We start from the raw sequence: 21,767 nt of genomic DNA on the forward strand, positions 1-21,767 counted from the left end.
TTTGGTTTTAATGCTGTTCTTTGTGGGAAAGGCACAGGAATAAATAGTATTATGGTTGCAACTTAGTCATTATTAAAGTGATTAATTGAATTATTGAATCACAGAATCTCAGAATGGTTTGGGTTGGAAGAGATCTTAAAGCTCATCTTGTTTCACTCCCTGCTGTGGGCAGTGACGCCTGTCAGTAGACCAGGTTGCTCCAAGACCTGTCCAACCTGGGCCCAGGGATGAGGCAGCCACAGCTTCTCTGGGCAACCTGTGCCAGTCCCAAGTTGCTGTAAATTCAAAGAGGATTCCTGGTTTCTTGTTTGATTTTATTTTTGGGGTTTTTTTGTTTTGTTTTGTTTTGTTTTCTCTTCTCTCCTAGCTCAGCATCACTACAACAGGCATCACAGTGACACTCGGTGGGGCTTTGCAGATTAGCTCCCTGTGAGTTGTGATTTTTCTTTGCTTCTGCTCCACCACAGTGATCACACTTCCTGCCCCTGAACCCTAATACAACCTCTTGTTTCTGTGTAAAATTAAGCATCTTTTAAATGCCAAGGAAGGTAAGAATAGGCCAGAGGGCTCGAATGAGGTCGGGTGATGACTTATCAGTCTGCTCTTCTGCTGAGGAGCAAGAGACTCCACAAGCAGGACAAGCTGGGAAACTCTGGGAATTCTGCTGGATTTTGCAGTGTGCTTCAGGAAAAGGGAGTAATGTGGCAGACTCTTCTGGAGTTGACTCTGTTTTGGGTTAATATCCTTGCATAGTGCTGCTTGCTGTGACTGCAAGTTACTTTACATTAATACCCATAATGCAGCTGCTGTACTTTGTTGTGCTTTACCTTGGAGCTGGGAGGAAATGTCTAAGGAAATTTGTTTTGTTGGAGTTGTAATTTCTAATTGAAATCTTAAAAAAGGGAAAAAAATAATTTGGTCACACTAAAATGTTCTTGAATGATAAAACGTGTGAGACTCACTGAGCGCTTTGCTGTGGCTGGTGGCTCTGCCTGTGCAAGAGTGTAGAGCAGTCTGCAGTTCCCAGAGGACTCTGCAAATCGGTGCTGGTGTGGCAGTGGGATGAACTGCAGCTGCACCTAGTGTGTCTTATGCTTCATGCTGGCTTTGCCATGGAGAGCATATGCAGGAGAAGCAAAAGGTGCTTTTCTTGCTTCTCTTTAAAATTTCACCTCTTAACTTCCCATTAGAAGGCATGTGGCAACTTGATTGCAGGACAATTGGTGGGGGTTTGCACCACACCGATAATTATGCCTGTGTATCTTCTGTCCATAGTGCGTGTGAAGTAGCTGCTCTCTGTTTACCCTGACCATTAATTACCGCTCAGGTGGAGCAGGGAGAGCAGCCAAAGATTATCACTGTAGAGTAGTTAATGCTCTCTGCACCCCAGTGACTTGCCCAGGCACCTTTTAATCATGTAATTCCTCCTGGAATAACATAACCTTGAGGCAAGTTGTGACACAGGAGTGTTGGCATCTGAAGGGAGCCAACAAGAAAGGCAGAAAGGGACTTTTTGCAAGAGCATAAAGTGACAGGACAAGTGGGAGTGGTTTCAAATTAGAGTACGTTTGGATTCGATATTAGGAAGAAGTTCTTTGCTGTGCAGATGGTGAGCCCCTGGCACAGATTTGCTAGAGATGCTCTGGAAGTGTTCAAGGCCAGGTTGGACAGGGCTTGGAGCAACCTAGTTTAGTTCCCTGCCCATGACAGGGGGCAGGGAACAAGATGGACTTTTATGTCCCTTCTGACCCAAACCATTCTGGGATTTTGTGATTCCATGAAGGAGGCGATGTCGTAGGTGAGAGATCCTCATGTTGGAATGCAAAAGGCTGCTCTTGTTGGAAACCAGAGGAGAAAATGACCTTTCTTGGGGTTTCAGTTTCAAGTGGTTTAGGTTTGGTTGGGTTGGGTTGGGGTTTTTTGTGGGTTTGTGGGATTTTTTTTGTTGGGTTTTTTTTTTTGGGGGGGGGGGGGGGGATGGGATTTTTGCTTTTTGGGTTTTTTTTGGGGGGGAGGTTGGTTTTGTTTGTTTGGTTTGGTTTGGTTTTGGTTTTTTTTCCCCCAAAAGATCGGGGGTGATGGGTAGCCTTGTAATTTGCATCTGGATTTTATAACACCACTATAAGGCATTGGTAGTAGCAGTGCCACAAACAGTTATTGTCAGTCTATGCTGTTCTTCCTGCATGTGTCTGTGACATTGTTTGTGCTGTTTTCCAAATGTATCAGACTTGAAAAGCTGAAAAGTAAGTAAGCAATGCTGTGAAACCTTCAGCCATCTGTGTTCCCCTTGTGCAGTACAGCTGAGCTATTGGTGGTGTGGAACCTTCTGTGCCAGGATGAGCAGGACAGGCGTTTTGGCCTCAGAAAGCACTAACGCATTAGATTTAGCGCAACTTCCTCATGGAAGTCACAGGGTCAGCCTGTACCGAGGCTCTCCTTAGCCTTTGTACACTCCAGTTATAAGAGTTTAATTAAATTTTACTGGTTTGTGCTATGATGATTGTGTTTTCCACTGCATAAATCCTGTTTTCCTGAGCTGCCACTTGTACAGAGAGTATGAAGCACGTTTAGAGCGATACAGCGAGCGGATCTGGACGTGCAAGAGCACAGGAAGCAGCCAGCTGACACACAAAGAGGCTTGGGAGGAGGAGCAGGAGGTTGCCGAGCTGTAAGTACCAGTGGAGATGTGGATTTGTGCCTATCCTTAGGTGTTGGGGCATAAGAGTGGGCTTGGGAAGGTGTGTGGCTAGTTTGTGAGGTGGGGTAAGAAGCTGTAAGGAGATTTGGGGATTCTGGAGCTGAAAGCAAATTAAGTCCAAATTTTACACCATCACTAATGCAGTTGGATAATTTACTTATTTAGTGCTTTGTCTTGGTATTGCTTGAACCAAAATAGTTCAGCATATAGCATTTGGCATATTTTAAACCCCCTGGAGTATTGGGAATATTTAAGAGGGAAAAATAACAAATCTTGAACAATGTAAAGTCAAAATAGAATAAAAAGAGTCTGTTGAAGTGTTTGAGATCAGCCAGGTCCACACCTGTTACTATTTTCTCCAGATCTGCATTAGAGTTGTTGCACTACATAAAAGAAAAGTTGTAGTGAGATTTTGGGGAATCTGCTCTACTTGAAACAATGAGAGTCCTTGCTCTTCGCAGATTGTGTTCATCTAGGCTGCTGTGGCCATGACCTTTAGCCCACAGGAATTCTTGGATGAGCTTCAGCATGGCCCTTGTCATAGAAGTGGATTTTCTGTAAAGATGCAAGTCCGTGTCTCAACCAGCACATGCAATTTACTGTGGGATTACCAAATCATAGGAATTATGCCATGCTAGTGACGTATTTGTCCATTCTGTCATCTGGTAACTTGGATTTCTGTGTCTTTTTTTGCCCTGGATATTAACTGTGGAGAGTGGCAGCGGTACCACCTAAGAGGTGGAATTTTCTGCTGCTTCTCCTCATGTTTCTGATCCACTGGCAAAGAGTTCACAGCCTTCTCCTGAGGAGAAATTTGCCATCATTTGTGGTTAATCACAACCTTAAAGTCAACGAATAAGAAACCCATTTGCTAATAGTCTTAATTTCTTTGAGGGGTGACACACTACTGCCTTCAGGCTTTGCTCCTTGGTGTTCTTGTTTGAGAGGGCAGGGGCAGTGCAGAGGCAGCTCCATGGACTTAAAATCCTGAGTCAAAACCCAGTGGTCTACTGCTACTTTCTTTTGATTATCCATGTTGGATTGATTGACCACTTCTGGAAACATTAAGAAATGTCAATGAAATAAAAATGGGAGATTTCTCAAATTCCTCAGTAACAAATTTAGCTATAGTCTTGCTAATATGGAATTGGGGATGGGGTGCGGGAAGGGTTCTGTGAAATGAGATTTTGGTCTTGTCTCTTTGAAATGGGATGAAAAGCTTCCCAAGCAGTTTGTCTGCTTTAATACCTGACACTATGCTGGATAAAAAGTTCATTTAGACAGACTGCTAAAGGGATAAATTTGCTTATGGAAGTTGTTAACACAGCACATATAGCTGAGGTTTCTCAGTCATGGATCCCGGAGTCTGGGAAGCTGAAAGTGCTTTGAAGAAATGGAGTGTTTTGTTCCTCCTTATGGTAGCTTGAAATGGACTTTGCTTTTTAGCCAGGAGGCTTTATGCAACGTATTCCTTAGTGCCCCTGTCAGCTACTTGGGGTCAGCTCTTAGAAGGGAAAGAAGGGAAGTAAATTTATCACAGTCTTTTCTTTGAATGGAAAAGTTTGAAGATCATGACATGGTGAAACACACAAGATTGTTTTTCTTTGGCAAGATGATTTGATTGTGTAGACCTCCCCCCTGTCTTTACTGCACTGGCAGCCTGTTGGGGGAGAAGGAAATGCTAAATCTTCATCAGAATTGTGGTGTTATTGGAAACAGACATTTTAAAATAACAAGCCCTAGGATAATTGCAACATCTTGATCTGTATTTAATATCTAGTAGAGAAGCAGTAATAACCATCATGAAAGGCTTCACACTCAGTGCTGCTCTTCCTGAGTGTTTACAGTATTCCTTCTGGGGAGGACCAGGACAATTGGGACTTTCAGACCAGCTAACACCTGGGGGAGTGCTGGGATAAGGGAGGGGAGCCAAAAGCCCTTGAGTGTTCGTATGCTAATGGAGCATCTGCCTCAAAAGTTGTCCTGGCTGTTAACAGGAATTCCTGGAACTGGGAAATGGGAGGGTACTTTGCATTTGGGCTTTTATTCCCTTTAATAATAATAATGAATAATGAAAACTTCATCTGTGCTTGCTAAGCTTAAAGGAGGAGTTCCCTATCTGGTATGAGAAATTGGTCCTGGAAATAGTCCACCACAACACCGTGTCTTTGGAAAAGTTGGTGGATGCAGCTTGGTTGGAGATCATGACCAAATTTGCAGTGGGAGAAGAATGTGACTTTGAGGTAAGGATATGTTTTCCAGTTTATCCTGTGCTTCTGCATAAGGCTAATTCCAGATAGCTAAAGGCAGGAGATGAGAAGAATATGTTACCCACTCAAGTTATTAGAAGGATGTGACAATTTATTCTCTATAGAATCCCAGCAACAGCACCTGCTTTTGGATGGAAAATGGTTCCCTAAGACATACTTCTGGTGGAAGGTGTCCCTGTCTGTGGCAGGGATTTGGAACTGGATGAAATGTAAGGGCCCTCCAACTCAAGCCGTTCCAGAATCCTGGAATAATAACAAGAGAAAAATGACTGATACATGTGTGTGCATGGGAAACCGATAATATTGTTGCACAGCTTAAATATGTGAGGATCTGTCATTTATATATAAATATATGATTTAAATAGAAGAAATTAAAAATTGTCATATGTGATAATCTTTTCACCTGACATGTTGCCAGAAGGAGCAGTAGTCTGAAACAAATGGAGCTTGAAGTCAAATCTTAAAAATCTAAAAAGGCTCTAAAGATTTGAAAATTTCCTCCAAAACTAGGAATGTTGATGAAAACTGAAACTTTTTGGAAATGTGGAGGAGTTAGTGTTGTGTGTGAGCAGTGTTTAGGACAGAGTCTCTAAACTGGGGTTGCTGAGAACACACTTGCACCTTGCACACATACTGTGTCTTTAGGCTGAGGAAGCAGTATTGGAAAATGCTGTGGCTTGGGAGTTTTGCTTTTAGGTCATCTTAGCTGGTATTTTTCCCCTTCCTCATAGTGTTAAGCCCCATTAGCTCACCTGTCTTCTTCACGTTCAGTCTTCACCAATATTTCTGTGCAGGTTGGTAAGGAGAAAATGTTGCCTGCAAAAGTTGTGAAAATACATCCCCTGGGGAAATTTGACGAAGAAGCCTCGGAAAAGAAATCTGATGGAGCCTGTGATTCTCCATCCAGTGACAAGGAGAACTCCAGCCAGGCAGTCCAGGACAACCAGAAGGAAGCTATGCTGAAGGAGGATGACAACAGGAGGGATAGTATGAGTAAGTAGAGAGACAGCATGGTAGTAGGTAGCACCTGGCAGTGAGTATTGGAGTTTAGGTACATCTCGGGGCTGGGCTGTGAATGTTTAAACAGTGTTATGGGGTGAAAATCCAGAAGTTGTCCTTGTTAGTGGTGAATTTTTGAGGCATCAGTGTTGGCTTTCAGCTGTTCTTGGCTGATTTAAAGCAGAAAATGTGCTGTCATGCCAAGGTGTAATATACCAAAAGCAGTGCATGAAATGTATAAACTTCTAAAGTATAACAAATATATTTTTTAAAAAATGAGGGGAACAGCAAAAGTTCGTTCAGAATGATAAAGTTCTGCTGTGATGTTCATCCTCAGAGGAGACCTCCCTAATTCTAAAGTGTGTTCTTCTGAAGTCAGAGACAAGCTCTAATTCTCTTTGTCCCCGGTTGTTATAAGAAATAAGTGGGTTTTTTTCATTTTTAGTTTATTCTCTTTCCAATTTTCATATGTTGAGACAAAATATTTTTTTTTCCTAAGAGTTCAAAATAAAGCATCCTTTGAAACCTTGTTCCTCTTTCATATGCTCTTCCTTGTTCCAGAGCTAGGTAGTGATGTCCAAGGCTTTTCTTGACTCTGAGTAAGAATTGTTGAAAGAAAACAAGAAAACAAACAAAACCCCCAAACACATTAAGTTTGTCTTGTGCAACTTCTTAAAATGGAATTTTAAGACTCTTTAAAACAGATTACAAAAACGGTTTTCAAACAAACCAACCCCAATCCCACAACATAGTTCTAATCTGGAGAGCTTTATTTTAAAGTCTGATAAATGAATAAACTGTTGGCATTTGTAACAAGTGACTCCAGCATACGGGAAAGTGTCTGTAATCTCTGATGTGAGGAAGAGGAAACTGAAAATAGCCCAGCCACCAGATGACCAAAGTCAAGAGTGGAAAATAAGTTATACCAAGGTCTAGTCCTGAGCTTAAAAATGATCAGTTCTTTCTGATGGGTACTGTTTTGAGCTTTTCTGATTTCATTGCAGTGCTCTATATAATCAGGCAGCAAAAAAAAAAAAAAAAACCAAACCATGTTTCAGAAACAATCTGGCCTTATATACATCATTTGAAACAGGGTTGTGCTTGGAGATGGGGGTAATGATGCTTTATTTATATGTGTATTTTTTATTAAGTGGTGCTTCTCTCAAGATGCCACATATGAGGCATGGGAAGTACCTTTTACTTCAAACATGCTCAGTTATTGAATTTACAGCAGCAGTTTTGGATCTGGGTGTTCAAAAAAGATTTACCATGATCCTTTGTGCATTGGTGTGTGATACTCGAGCAGCTGTGGGCACTGCCAGTGCAGCACTTCAGGATCAGATACTGCAGGAATGAGGGTTCAGTCCCTTGTTTCAGTCCCTGATTCAGTTCCTTCTGGCCTGTGTGTAGTCACCTCTGTAAGCTAGGACTATCCTGCCCTTTCTGGAAAAGATGATCTTCAACATTTTCCAGCTCAAGATGCAGCCTGAGTCAACCTAAGCAGTAAACACGCATTCTTTTAATTCTTCTCCTTGTACATATGCTGTTACTAAAAGGATACTTTATTGCTAATGCTTTTATATTCTGGGTTATAACAGAATATAGGCCTATAGTAACATTATTGAAACAAATTATTCTAGAGTGTTTTAATATAATTATGTAGCATTTTTTACAGTTACACAACAGACTACAGAAGTAGGAAATGCTGAGTTGCATCCACAGTGGCTGGGGGTTCCCAGCCACTCACCTGGACTTTTTCTCTCTAATAAGTGTTCACACGTGGCCACATGATGTGAGTTGAAGTCACTACAGTAGAGTGATTAATTGGAAGCAGTAACAAGCTCTGCATAACTGTGATGTAAGAGCTGTGTGTGCCTGTGTGCACACAAGGGGGCAGAGCAAACCTTGGCAGTTCTATTAATACTTGGGTCAGACTTGCTGGTTTTGATGGAGGAGAAATGGGGCAGAGAAAGATCGTTTCAGCCTCTCTGCTTAGGAGTCTACTCTCCTTCAGAAGCTAAAAATAAGGCTTTATATTGGCTTTGTTGCATCATTTGTGCAGTCTGAAATGACTTTATAGTTTTAGTTGCTTAAATAAACTCTGGAAAATCTGCAGGGGCAAAGAAAGGCTAGATTGTTCTGAAAATTGTTGGTGAACTGCTGAAGGCAGTTTCTGTAGCTTGAGCTGGACTTTGAACCTGTACTGCTCTGGAACATCTGAACCAAAGTGAATACAGGAGACAATACAATATAGATGCTTTAGAATCAGCTGTGTTGGAAGGGACTTTAAAGATCCTTTCATTCCAACCCCCCTGCAATGGACAGGGACACCTTCCAAGTAGACCATTTTCCTAAGAGCTCCATCCGCCTGGCTTTGAACTCTTCCAGGGGTAAATGTATATTTTATTACAAGAGAATGCAGCAACAAATGAAGGTGGCTTTTTAAAATTAACTTTAGTATGGAATGGATAGTAATTTCTTTTTCCTCACCCAGATATCCAGGTGCTGTTTGATGGAATTCCATATAGAATTATATATATTCCATATATAGAAGTATATGGAATTCTTATTTGGGAATCTAAAAAGTAAACCAGGAAAGAAGAGGTCACTTGGGTTTATACTGTGTTCGGTATAATGGTGCTGGAGCTTCAGTGCTCTGTTATGTGATTCTGAGATCTATATTTTTGGGGTTTATTTAGGTTTAACATCTACTTATATTCTCTATTTATTGAGTAGATAATTACTCTCATCCCTTACGCTTGCTTTATTGTTTTCTTTGAATCCTATGAAGAAGTTCTTCCCTGTAAGAGTGTTGAGGCCCTGGCATAGGTTGCCCATAGTAGCTGTGGCTGCCCCATCCCTGGAAGTGTCAAAGGCCAGGTTGGGCAGGGCTTGGAGCGTGCTGGTCTAGTGACGGGGATGGAATGAGATGAGCTTTAAGATCCCTTCCAACTTAGACTATTCCATGATTCTGTGGTAGCCACAAATATAAAAACATTTGGAGATTGCTTTCTTCTTAAGAGAAAACCAAGTCAGTGATTTCTGCCATGAAACTATTTCAGAGAAGTCATGGCAGAGGCAGCCAAGGCTGTTGGTAGGAGTTGCCTAAGCAGGTTTACTGGTTGGGTTATATCTCCCCTTCCTAAATCTTACAGGCATTTTCTACCTTTGCAAAGGTGGTTGCAGCTTACTGTCTGCAGTGATGGTTTTAAATGAAGATGGTCCTTTGTACTCCTTGAAGATAGGTGTAATCTCCTTAGTTCAGAGCTGGTCTGGGCCTCCGTTCCCAGCCTGTATCTTTAGGCTTTTTCTAAAACCCAGTTTGGGTTATTTTCCAAATGTTCTAGTTTAACCAAATACTGTACAGATAATGAAAAGTAGGGTGCCCCATCCAGTCGTGGTCTGGATTTTTTTCTTTTACTGTAATAATAAGACTGTGTCTCACCTTCTTTTATCAGATGATCGAGCACGTAGGTCTCCTCGAAAGCTTCCCACTTCATTGAAGAAGGAAGAAAGGAAGTGGGTTCCACCTAAATTCCTGCCACACAAATATGATGTCAAACTGAAAAATGAAGATAAGGTGAGTTGTCTGCTTGAGTCCTTTCTATTATAACATGAATATGCAAGTTTAATTAATCACTGCCAGTGATTATACAGCACAATTCAGTCCTTTCTGCCAGAGTCATGGCATTGGAAGCAGGATAGTTGTCTGTGAGGCTGACCAGCCTGGCTGTTTCTATCTGTAATTAGGTTTTGCATATGGAAATACTTAGTACCATACACACTGAGTCACAGACCTTTATCATGGTTGCTGTTAAGTGCCTCATCTCTGGTCGTGCAGTTAATGAGACCAGTGTAATCATGAGTGGCAGTTGTTGCTGTTGTCCTGACCAAGCTGCTTTGAGTTGGAGGTGGCAGTGCTTTGGGAAGCTCTGGGTAGCTGCAGCATTGCTCTGTGCTTTTTGTCTGGTTTTTGCTAATTTGACAAGCGAGGCAGTGCTAACCTCAAAGAGTACCATGTGCAGAGGTGCTGCTCTGGTCTCAGGAAAAAAAATCAAACATGAGTATGTAAAAGCTTTTAAGTCAATAGCAAGCTCTAGCTGGAGGGACGTCTCAGATAAAATGGTCAGCTTTTGCAAAAAATCTACATCGTAAACCCATGGTTTTTACTGTTTTGACTATCTCATTCTCCTACCAATCTCTGTGTCTCAGTTCTGCAAATTCTGTTTGGTTTGAGTCTTTCCAAGAGAGCTTTGAATGAGTGAAGAGTTTTTGGATGTGAAGCACTACAATGATCCTGGTTCCTTATAGCCGTATTGTTGGGAAAAGTGAGACAGGGAAAGCATATAAATATGATTGCCTGACAAGAAATACTGAAAATATAAAACCTGTGAGTGAAATAGAAATAAAAGCTAGCTTTGAGATGTAGGCATGGCAGGCAGGAGGACAGTGATTAGTTGGTGATGGGTTGGGTGATAACAAACAAAGAGGCTCTAGGGAGTGGCCCCGGCAAGGTGTCAGGGAAAAGGTAGATTAGAAAAAGTAGTCTTTAGAGTTTAGAATACAGAATGATAGGGTAGTATAGTAGTTCTCATAGGCTGTATGCAAAGTTTGTAAGTTTTGTATCTCGCACCGGTTGGTCACTGTACGGTAGAATATTCAGTACAAAAGGAGATATAATGTATTGTAACAGGATCCTTGGCCCTTCTCACTCTCTTGCTCCCTTTTGCTTTTTACCTCTTATCCTTCTCTCTTGCTCTTACCTCACCACGCTCACCTCTCTTACCCTGCTGTCACCCCTAGCTCTTACCTCTTATCTCTCTCTCTCACTCTCCTTGGGGCTTCCCTTCAGCCGAGGCTGGTGGCTGAAGGCAAGACCCTTTTTACCCCGTGACCCTTGCAATAAAACTACATGTTTCTATAAGTGTCTCAGGTTTGCAGAGTTTCCTCTCCCTGCTGTCCACGGAGGCTCCTACACCATATGATCTGTATCTATAGTGTGGTTAGAAGTTAATCATTAACAGTGTGTCTGTTTGTTATCTCCAAGATCATCAGCAATGTTCCAGCAGATAGCTTAGTCCGTACAGAGCGTCCTCCAAACAAGGAGATCCTGAGGTACTTCATCCGTCACAATGCGCTACGTGCTGGCACGTGTGAGAACGCCCCGTGGGTTGTGGAGGATGAGTTAGTGAAGAAATACTCTCTCCCCAGTAAATTCAGTGACTTCTTGCTTGACCCACATAAGGTAAGAATTCCTAAAGGTACCTGCTTTGCTTTCCCACGCATTCCTTGGGTCTTGGCAGAGGCCTCAGTGTGCTGGTTGGGTTTTAGAATCACAAAATCATTAGGGTTGGAAAAGTTCCCTAAGATTATCAAGCCTAACTGTTACCCAGTAACACCAAGGCCACCACTAAATGATGTCCCCAAGTGCCAATTACACATATCTGTTAAATCCAGAGAGAAGCAGAGCAGGAAAACCAACTCTTTTAAAGGTTGACTTTTTGAGAAGTGACATGGCTTGATCATCTGGAACAGTGGTCTGCTTTGAAAATTTGAGATGCAACTGCCTTTTAGTTTTTTTCAATAGTTTGCATTACTTGTCTACAAGTAAAGACATGATTTCCTAGTGTGAAAGAAATGGGAGAGCTACAGTCTTTATGTGGTAGTGTCAGGTATTGGGCCCAAGACATAGATGCATGTGACTTCATAAGGCTTGGTTCATGTATGGGGCTGCATTGAGTGGTGGCAGATACTACAAATTTAGTACTGAATACATACATAGCATGGATGGGTTCTTCCAGCCCTTTGTGCTAACCAGCCAAATATAATATCAACCAACTATATGCTATACCCTGAAATGTACTGTTATAAAATCCATCTTTTGATGTAGAAAGCATTATTTTGTTCATTCAGTAAGCTCACTTTTTCATAGACTCGGTCAAGTGTTGTTCTAAAACTAGAAGATTAATATTTGTTCAGGACAAGGGGAAATTGCTTCAAACTCACACAGAGTAGGTTTAAATTGAATATTGGGAAAAAATTCTTCCCTGTGGGGGTGGTGAGCCCCTGGCACAGGTTGCTGAGAGAGGCTGTGGCTGCTCTTCCCTGGAAGTGTCCAAATCCAGGCTGGACAGGGCTTGGAGCAACCTAGTCTAGTGGTAGGTGTCCGTGCCTGTGGCAGGGATTGGAGCAAGATGATCTTCATGGTCTCTTTGAAACCAGGCCATTCTCTGACTCTGATTATGATTATGATTGCAGAAGCCTGTTATCCGTAATGCAATGAGCAATTTCATTAGAAAAAGCATTAAAACATAGGCAAAAATATTTTGACAGAAAAAGATCTAGATAACCTTTATTTACCTTTCAATATTAATACAAAATCATTCTTTCTTGTATTTTAGTATATGGCTCTCAATCCCTCAATGAAGAGGAAGAGTTCTCGGTCACCTGACAGAAAGCTTCCTAAGAAATCCAAAGCAGATGGATCTTCACTGGGACAGCCACTGAGTCCAACCCTGTGGTGCCACGTGCATTTGGAAAAATCTATAATTGGCTCTCCGCTGAAGGTGAAAAACTCTAAGAACTCAAAATGCCCTAAAGAGGGGCTGGAAGAGGTGATGAAAATGGTGTCACCTGCTAAACTTGGTTCTAACTTTCACATTCCAAAGAGGAGCCGACTAGGAAAGGACAACAGCAAATCCTTGGACAAAAAGCAAAGAGGCAAAAGGGTTCTGAATGGGCAAAAGTCATCAGGGAAGGCAAAGTCTCCCAGGAAAGGTTTGAAGACCCCCAAGATGAAAATGAAACAAATGACACTGCTGGACATGGCTAAAGGTACCACTAAGGTGTCCAGGGCACCCAGGAATCCTGGAGGCACCCCTGGATCTTCCAGGAAACCCCAGAAACACCTGCCTCCTGCAGCGCTCCATCTCATTGCTTATTATAAAGAAAACAAAGACCGGGAAGACAAAAAGAGTGCTCTTTCCTGCATCATCTCCAAAACAGCTCGGTTGCTCTCCAATGAGGACCGTGCCCGTCTCCCTGAGGATTTGCGGGGGTTGGTACAGAAACGCTACGAGCTCCTGGAACACAGGAAGAGATGGGCCACCATGACTGAGGAACAGCGGAAGGAGTACATGAAGAAGAAAAGAGAAAAGCTGAAAGAGAAACTGAAGGAAAGAGCAAAGGAGCGGAAAGAGAAGGAGATGAAGGAAAAACTGGAAAAACAGAGGAGATTTGAGGACCAAGATCTGAAAGGGAAGACATTGCCTACTTTTAAACTGGTTGATACTCCAGAAGGACTTCCTAACACACTTTTTGGGGATGTGGCAATGGTGGTGGAGTTCCTGAGCTGTTACTCAGGGTTATTGATGCCAGATGCTCAGTATCCCATCACAGCAGTGTCCCTGATGGAAGCCCTTTGTGCAGAAAAGGGAGGCTTCCTATACTTGAACAGAGTACTGGTCATCCTCTTGCAGACCCTGCTGCAGGATGAAATTGCTGAGGATTATGCTGAGCTGGGAATGAAACTTTCTGAAATCCCACTTACTCTGCATTCCGCTTCTGAGTTGGTTCGCCTGTGCCTGCGCAAGTCAGATGTGCAAGAGGAAAGCGAGGTCTCAGATAATGTAGATGAAAGTAAGGATTCAGCAGCTTTTGAGGATAATGAGGTACAGGATGAGTTTTTGGAGAAACTGGAGACATCGGAGTTCTTTGAGCTGACTCCTGAAGAGAAATTGCAGATCCTTGGAGCGCTGTGTCACCGGATCCTAATGACGTACTCGGTGCAGGACCATGTGGAGGCCAAGCAGCAGGCCTCGGCTGAGCTGTGGAAAGAGCGCTTGGCTGTCCTGAAGGAGGAGAATGACAAGAAGAGGGCAGAGAAGCAGAAGCGAAAAGAAATGGTGGCCAAAACCAAGGAGAACGGGAAAGAAGAGCATATGATGGGACGAAATGAAAAGAAAAAGCATGAAATTATGAAAATAGAACACCGGGTGGAGGTAGAAGCAGATGATATGATCAGTGCTGTGAAGAGCAGACGCCTTCTTGCCATCCAAGCCAAGAAAGAGAGGGAGCAACAAGAAATACAAATGAGAGGTAAGAAAATACATGTAGCAAGTAGAGTGTTTTGTGTGTTGTGGAATAACTTCATAGCAAAAATGACGACCTGTTTTCAGAAGCATTGTCTGCTCAGTAGAGATTTATAATTCAGTTGCTGTGATTCCTATGGTGACTTAAACCTTGTAAATTTAAGAAAAAATTATACCCACTTCCAGTTTTTTATCTGTGATGTCTTTTGTTCAGTACCTTTCTAATTATGGCAGGCCCAGAGGCTGGACAACACATTATCTTTTTTAGGAACAGAAAACAATCAAAAATTTGTCTTATGTGTAAATGCCATCTGGTTCTTGGGTACAAAGGAGATATTTCCTGTCTAAAAGCAGTTTGTACTGCTGCTGGCCTTGCTGCTGTTCCTATGGTCTGGTTGTTGCCAGCATCCCTTCTCCCAGATCAGGATTTGGGCAATAAATCTCAGTTTACTGTTTCTCGCTTTAAAGAATTTAGTTCTGGAGCTGCAAATATAAACTGTCCACTTAAACCTCTAAATCATGAGTTGCAACACCAGACTTTGTGTAATTAGTGCTGTTGGAGGAGTATGGATGTAAAGAGAGAAACTTCGGAAGTACTGTTTTGGGGTTTTATTGGTTGTAAATGTGGATACTGGGCAGACGGAAGTGGACAATGTAGCTCACCTAGGTTATTTCCCTTCTGAAACAAGTGAGGGATAAGCATCCCTCCTGGACCCTGGCTTTTGCACCTTAGTGGGAATGTGGGAGTATCTGTTCTGGGAGACCAAGAACCACAGCATGGTTTGGGTTGGAATGGACCTTAAAGTTGACCATGTTCCACCCCCCACTTTGTGGGCAAGGACACCTTCCACTAGACCAGGTTGTTCCAAGTGCCATCAACCTGGCTTGGCACAGGTTGCCCAGAGAAGCTGTGTCTGCCCCATCCCTGGAATTGTCCAAGGCCAGGCTGGACAGGGCTTGGAGCAACATGGTCTAGTGGAAGGTGTCCCCGACCATGAGAGGTGTTGGAACAAGGTGATCTTTAAGGTTTCTTCTGACCCAAACCATTCCATGATGTTCTGTCATGTGATGGCTTTTATCCAGGGTTTCTTCAGCCCAGTCCATCCTTACACCTTGACTTGTTCTTATATATATGTATTTTTATTATTATTATTTATTTGTTTTTTAGAAGGGCAGGCAGAAAGTAAACTGAAGTGTGTAGGGTTGTAAAGAATTTTAACTAAAATCCCCAATAAAACTGCTTTTTTTACTTCTGTGTTGTAGTAAAATAAAAGACAATATTGATGTCTGGATACAATAAAGGAAAGCTAATGCTGCTCTTTGCTGATTCTAACAGTGAGGATGGAGAAAGAAGCAGAGGAGGAAAGAATCCGTAGGCATAAAGCTGCTGCTGAGAAAACTTTCCAGGATGGAATTGCCAAAGCCAAACTGGTGATGCGCAGGACCCCAATTGGCACTGACAGGAATCATAACAGGTGGGAAAGGAAATAACTGTGAGCTTCCATCTCTGCCCCAAGAGAGAGGCTGTGTCAGGTACCATCCCCCAGGAAGGGGTTGATAGGGAGGGTATGGAATTGTGGAGGAGAGAGAAGGGGAAAGTGTGCGTATATATGGAGTGTAGTGGCTGGTTATGTGCCCAGTTTTTTGAAGTCTTCCCATGGCGGTCAGGACTAGTGGAGGTTCAAGTGCTGGCATTGGGTGCTCAGGAACCATGTTACCATCTTTTCTGGGTTTTTTCATGTTTGTTGCCCAGGCATGCACTTGGAATGGATTCTAAGCAAATCTTTCCCTGTTTCTCAGCTGTGCTAACATAAAGATATGCATTGCATTCAGCTTTTACTGAGTCGAGCACACAGATGCTTCTCCCCTCAATCCCAATAAAAGTGTGTGTGTGTTTAACTAGCCAGAAAAGGAGACAGGTACCTATTAACACACATTTCTTACAGGTACTGGCTGTTTTCGGATGAGGTTCCTGGTTTGTTTATTGAGAAAGGCTGGGCACATGACAGTATAGACTACAGATTTACCCTTCCCCACCAGAAAAAGGAGGATTTGAAGGACTACAGCCCTGGAGGTATGGTCTCTTGAGGGTATTTCCTCTGCTCTGACTGTTCGTAAGGAGTCATGAGCATTAAAGAACTGTCTAGTCCAAGTATTTTCATGGGGATACTCTTGATTTAAGCTTTCTTTTAACTCTAGAAGCCTGCACACAGGAGGTGCTGGTGATATTTCTTTTCTGCTGCTGCAGGTCTGGAGACTTGCCTGCAGTGTCCGACCTAAGGATCATGGGATACAGTCTCCTTTCCTACAAATAGTGAGGTTGATGTCAGTTGTTATCATCCCTCTAACCCTAACCATGCTGAGTTGCAGCATGCCAGACCCTTGCACAATTAGCCAGTTGGGCTGTATGGTGAGCATGTCCATCACAGTGGTGATATTTTGGTGGTGCCAAGGGTCCCAGATCAGCCTTAGAATAGTAACAAGTAGGGCAGTCTGTTAGATATGAACAGCTTTGCTGATCGATGTTGTTTCCGCAAAACAAAGTGGTTGTTTCTGCAAACATTCCTCTTGCACTTCCTCTCAGCCTGCTCTTCATGTTTGTTGAACGTGCAGGTGAGGTGCAAAGGACTTGCTGAACTTCTAGTTCATGTCCCTGAGCCTTTCAAGCTTGAACAGGCACAAAATTCCATCAGTACAGAAGTAAGTTTAACAGTTCTATGTGGAAGTAGTTCTTGGAAGAGAAGACTCTGCAGTAATCTGACTCAGCTGAGTTTCATTCGTGGTCATTTCTTGCTTTTGGAACATCACATTCTATCACTGAGTCCATCTACAGCAGTCCTGCATGGGAGAGCTTACGGAGTTAGATCCAAGCCCTTGCCTGGTAGGATTGTCTTAGACAAGGGACAAACTAGACAACTGTAGAAGAATGGAACAGGGCAAACCTACAGTGAGACCCTTCATCCAGGTGTAACTTTACAGCCACCTGTGTCTTGGAGACTGACTGAGCTGGAGGTACATCATTCCAAGCTCCTCTGTAGGTATATTTTCTTACAAGAACTGTTTCAAATACTGACCAGCTGTCTTTCCTGATCACCTCCTTGCTTCCAGCTGTTTTCATCTCTCAGCTGCTGCTGCAGCCAGTGGGCAGGATTTCAGCATGTTTGTTTAGAGACTTAACAATCAAAGGCCTAAATGAGCTAAGATTTAAATTCACGTCAGAGTGTTGTCTGAGATGCTCAGAAATAAAAATTCATGCTGCTTATACCTCCTTTGGTTTTTAAAGTGCTTTGTCAGTATACAGCTAAAAAGTGAAACTAGTTTTATGTATTTGGAATAGTAGGAATGCTGCTCAGGAATCTACCTGAGCCTGTGCTTTTCTTTTGCAGAGAAGAGGAAGAGCACAGGCAGTGACAGCCGAGGGAACAAGCTGCACCGCTCCATACCCACCACAGACCTGCCTGCTGAGACTACCACTCCCAAGCAGGGCCAGAACTTATGGTAACACACACTTTCATGGCTGCAAAGTATTCAAAGTGTAGAGGTCAAGGACTCTAGACAGATTTCTTTTGCTAAATCCTGCAACAAACTTGTTCCTCTTTCAGTGCTGAGCAGTTGGGTTGGTTCAGCAGCTCCCCACGCCTCGGTTGCTGATATTATTACTGCCCTGCTAACAGGGCAGTCAGTACAAGAGTACAAGAGCCAGTGGAACCATGATTTAACCTAATCAATCATACAAAGCCAATATAAATTAAGCTATTAAAATGCTTCTTTGATGTATTGCTTTTTTTAAGTATTTTGTTCTTCCATGTTGACAGCCTGTTATAACTTTAATGCTTCCCAATGCCAAGCAGTGTCTTCTGAGTGAATGAAATCTACCTTTGAGCGTGTTTGATTGTAACCTGCTCCAGTAATTGGCCCTATCAGTGTCTCTAGAGAAATTCTCCTGTGTTGAATGTTGCTCTGTGTGGTAAGGAGTGCTCATCATTGTCCCCATGCCAGAAAACCCTGGCTAAGCTTTACCTGTTAACTGCTGTAGAGCATTGTGTATTTTTCAGATAACCCTGATGATAACTGTCACAAAGTATGTGGTCCTGCAGCTCCGCTCTTAGCAGTGTCTGTCAAGCAGAGTTCCAGTGCTGATACATTGAGTGGGGTTGCTTGGTCTTTGATAAACAGAGCTAAACTCATCTTCAAAGAATAATTGCCAGTCAGAACTACTTGACTAAACATGTACCTGCTCCCCCACCAGGAACTGTACAAGAGGCTGAAATTGTGGGTGTCTTGATTTAACTGAACCATCAGCACTGAGTGCTGACCCTTGGTATTGCTCTGTCAGCAGCAGGTCATAGGATATCACAGAATTCCTGTGCTTTCCTTCACTGCCCCATCCTCTCATGACAAATCCCCACCGTTACCAGTCTAGGCCTTTGCGCATCTTGCCAAAATTCAGGCAATTGGACTTTCCTAGGGAATGCGTCCTGCACAGGGAGGGCAATCCACAGGAAAGTCCTCTGATTTTCCTAACTGCCTCCTCTAACACTTGATATTTGTTGAGCAGAGATGGCAAAGTTTGTTCCAGGAGAAGGATCAATTCCGTAAGAAAACAGTAGCTTGAATTTAGAGAACATATTGCTAATACTGAGGGCAGCATAGAGTCAAACTGGATGAGTTAATTAACACAGAATTCCTAAAACTTGTGACTCCAGGCTGAACTTGAAAAAGCACAATATTTGATGTGCTCATTCAGGTTGGCAACTCCCAGCAACATTCGGAGGGAGGTCAGTGTGATGACAGAGGCAGGAGTGCTGTATGGACTAACCAGTCACAGCCTGGGAGGAGCAGCTCTTGGAGCCAGGTCCTGGTCACATTCAGTGCTGAATTATATTCTGTCACTAAGAGCTGCTTTGTATGGAGTGACCATAATGGACGGTATTCTTTTATAAAAGAAAGCAACAAAAAGAATTACAAAACTTCTTTAAAAAACAAGCTTAAAGTAGCACTCAGAAGCCCGAAACACTTTCAAAGAGATTTGCCTTAGAGTTTCCATACTAAGTGGTCAGAGCAAGTGCTGCCTCTTACCTTTGGGGAAAAAAAAAAGGGTTGAGGAACTTGGAAATTAAACTGTAGCAGTACCGACGATTGATGGAGAGATGGGATCCCTGATTTGGTGATCAGAATCCGATTTTACTCAGGTTTTCCAAGAGCTTATATACTATTTCAGTAAGGTTAATAATTTCTACTACAATAGTTAGGTTAAAAGACCATACAAGCAACATATGCATTTTACAACATCTTTATTGTAGGGGGTTGATTGAATCTCTCCTCTTTCCGTAAGCGGGTTTAATCCCATCTTCTCATAATCTCAAAGTTCTGTTTGTCCCTGTCATGGCATCCTGGTTATCAAACTAGCTATGCTAATTAAACCTGTCTTACTCTCTGTCTTGTGTATTCCTACATAGCAGCAATAACAAAACATTTTAAGTTCACATCAGGATAAGGAAGCTGTTAAAAGTAAAAAAGCCTACTTAAAACCTGTGCTGAATTTCAGTGAAAAATAAAAAGAATGATAGAGTGAAGCACAGACTAAAGGCAAAATAATTTTCTTTTCCCCTTGGGGAACCATCCTGCTTCACAAAATCTATTGTTTCAGGGTCTGCCTTCAGAGAAGAGGGGAAGCTCCTTGCATGAGAGAATAATTGGCTAAAAAATGCTAAATAAATCATGGAAATAAACTAAACTTGTATGTTCAGCAGGGAGATGGAGAGTAATGCTGGAGTAAACTGGGGAAGTCTCCTAAAGCAGTTCTCTTTGATACAGAAAAAAGGGATTAGGAAATAAAATTAGTCAATGGCTGTTTTGAAATAGAGAGGAAAGTGCTGCAGCTGAGGTACACAACTGGCTTCTACCAACTGCTGTGGATCTGTGAATTGCACCTGTTCAAAGCGCCAGTGGACAAATCACTGAGAGGGGAGTTCATTGAGGAGTAGGAAGCGCAAAGGTAATTGTCCTGAGGAGACAGAGGGGAGTCCTCAAACTAGCAAATGCTGCAGTCTGGAGGGGTAGGTTGAAGAACTGTGACTGCATACCTGCTCTGCCTTTTGGCCACTCAGACATCAGACATTGAGCTGCATGGGGATTTTTTTTTGTGGCTATTATGCCACAGTATCCTTAATTTCTGTCCTTTCTCGTCTCTGCTAGGAAGGACTTTAAGTGCTGACAGTCACAGTACTTGCTGTTTTTTTACAAGGGTCTTGTGGCTGTGTGTACTGTTCTGCCAGGCAGGGGCAGCAGTGCAGGTGGAAGATCTGAGCCAAGCGTGGGCCTTCAGCAGAGGCACAGAGGCAGCTTCTCAAAGGACACATAACCCCTTCTGATTGAGTGCTGTGCTGGCTGCCTCTCCCTGACTGATAGGGCACCCAAAGCCATGCCTGCAGCTAAGCAATAAAATAAGGTCTCTCAGCTGAAAGGCTTTTCCTTAAAGATCTGGAACTCCTTAGAGTCTGTTTGCTAAGTACCTGTCTGACACTTGCCACCACTTATATGTAAGCATCCAGAGAAAGCCAAGTGACAGGCTGGGAGCTGTTACTTCAGGGGATAGCTACGAACTAGAACTTCCCTCTGAGGAAATCCTATTCCTGTATTTTCCTTAGGGGCCATTGCCATTGATCTCAAGGACTGCTCTGAGCATAAATGGTTATGGAAGCATCTCCTCCTTGGCTGCTTTTTGCACATCATCTTTGGACACCATGAGGAGCCCTGAGCCCACACTGACGTCCTTGGATATCTCTATGTCCTGTTGTTTGGATACAAGGACTTGTCCAGCTATAATTCATGATTTTGGCATGTGCATAGAAAGTTTGATTTCTTTGTGTTCTGCTCCAAGTCCTGCTGCTTGAGTATTTTCCTTAGTGGTATGTGGGACATGGGGTTGAGTAGCCTCACAGTGCATAAAGAGCATCTTTAGCTTTACCCTTTTATATTTTAGAGTGATGAGACTTTGAAATTAAACACCATATTAACTCTGAATAGTTGTATATCACAGTCCTGCCCCTTTTCCCCTTGAGAATGGGAGCTGGTAGGGCACTGATGAAGGGAGAAATAGATTCATATTTCTTTGAAGAGTTACACAAACAGTATCTCATGAAGTGGTTCTGCTGTCAATACTTTGTCCCCAAAAAGAAGAGGGTCTAGTGTTCTGTCCTAAAAGTGCAGCATCATAAACACTTGGTTACTTCTGTCTTTTCCAGACAGATGGACCACTCCCTCTCTTCACCTTGTGCTTCACTTGCACAGATGTGGATCCTTATTTAAAAATCTCTTTGTTCTGGGCACATAGGCACTGAAGAAGTCTCTGTCCATACCATAGTGCTTGTGAGCTGGATACTTCCTGGTCTTTCCTGCAAGAACCATGGGGGAATCACAGCCTTGGTGCAGGATATTAGCATGCAGGAGACTCCTTGCTCATCATGGTCAGAAAGGAGTTAAATTTTGGAAACAGTGGCATCTCTGCAGAGTAAGTGCCATTGTTCTTCATCTATTAGGAATTCAGCATGGTATGGCGGGTCCCCTCAGCAGACAATTTGAGTTAACCATGAGTGGGTGCTGACAGACTCCATTCTCATGCCTGTTCTCTACAGATGGAGTTCCCCTGTTCCACCAACTTTTCAGAGCAGGTACTTCTCCTGGGCTCCTCTAGATGCTGTCCTCTCA

General features: G+C 42.8%; 1 protein-coding gene across 2 annotated transcripts in view; it reads left to right on the top strand.

Moving 5' to 3' along the window:
- Nucleotides 1-21,767, top strand: part of BAZ1B (bromodomain adjacent to zinc finger domain 1B) — a 44,496-nt gene that overhangs the window by 3,953 nt on the left and 18,776 nt on the right. For both annotated transcript variants that reach the window (XM_066202172.1, XM_066202174.1), the window contains exons 2-10: nucleotides 2,552-2,668; nucleotides 4,797-4,941; nucleotides 5,763-5,961; nucleotides 9,426-9,547; nucleotides 11,015-11,212; nucleotides 12,369-14,064; nucleotides 15,394-15,532; nucleotides 16,004-16,131; nucleotides 17,444-17,555. In XM_066202172.1, coding sequence (XP_066058269.1) covers nucleotides 2,552-2,668; nucleotides 4,797-4,941; nucleotides 5,763-5,961; nucleotides 9,426-9,547; nucleotides 11,015-11,212; nucleotides 12,369-14,064; nucleotides 15,394-15,532; nucleotides 16,004-16,131; nucleotides 17,444-17,555 — 2,856 coding nt within the window. The remainder of the gene's footprint in view (nucleotides 1-2,551; nucleotides 2,669-4,796; nucleotides 4,942-5,762; nucleotides 5,962-9,425; nucleotides 9,548-11,014; nucleotides 11,213-12,368; nucleotides 14,065-15,393; nucleotides 15,533-16,003; nucleotides 16,132-17,443; nucleotides 17,556-21,767) is intronic.

This window comes from Chamaea fasciata, unplaced genomic scaffold (genome assembly GCF_029207755.1).
Source record: "Chamaea fasciata isolate MVZ Bird 193981 ecotype frontalis unplaced genomic scaffold, bChaFas1.0.hap1 SCAF_21, whole genome shotgun sequence".
NCBI lineage: Eukaryota > Metazoa > Chordata > Aves > Passeriformes > Sylviidae > Chamaea > Chamaea fasciata.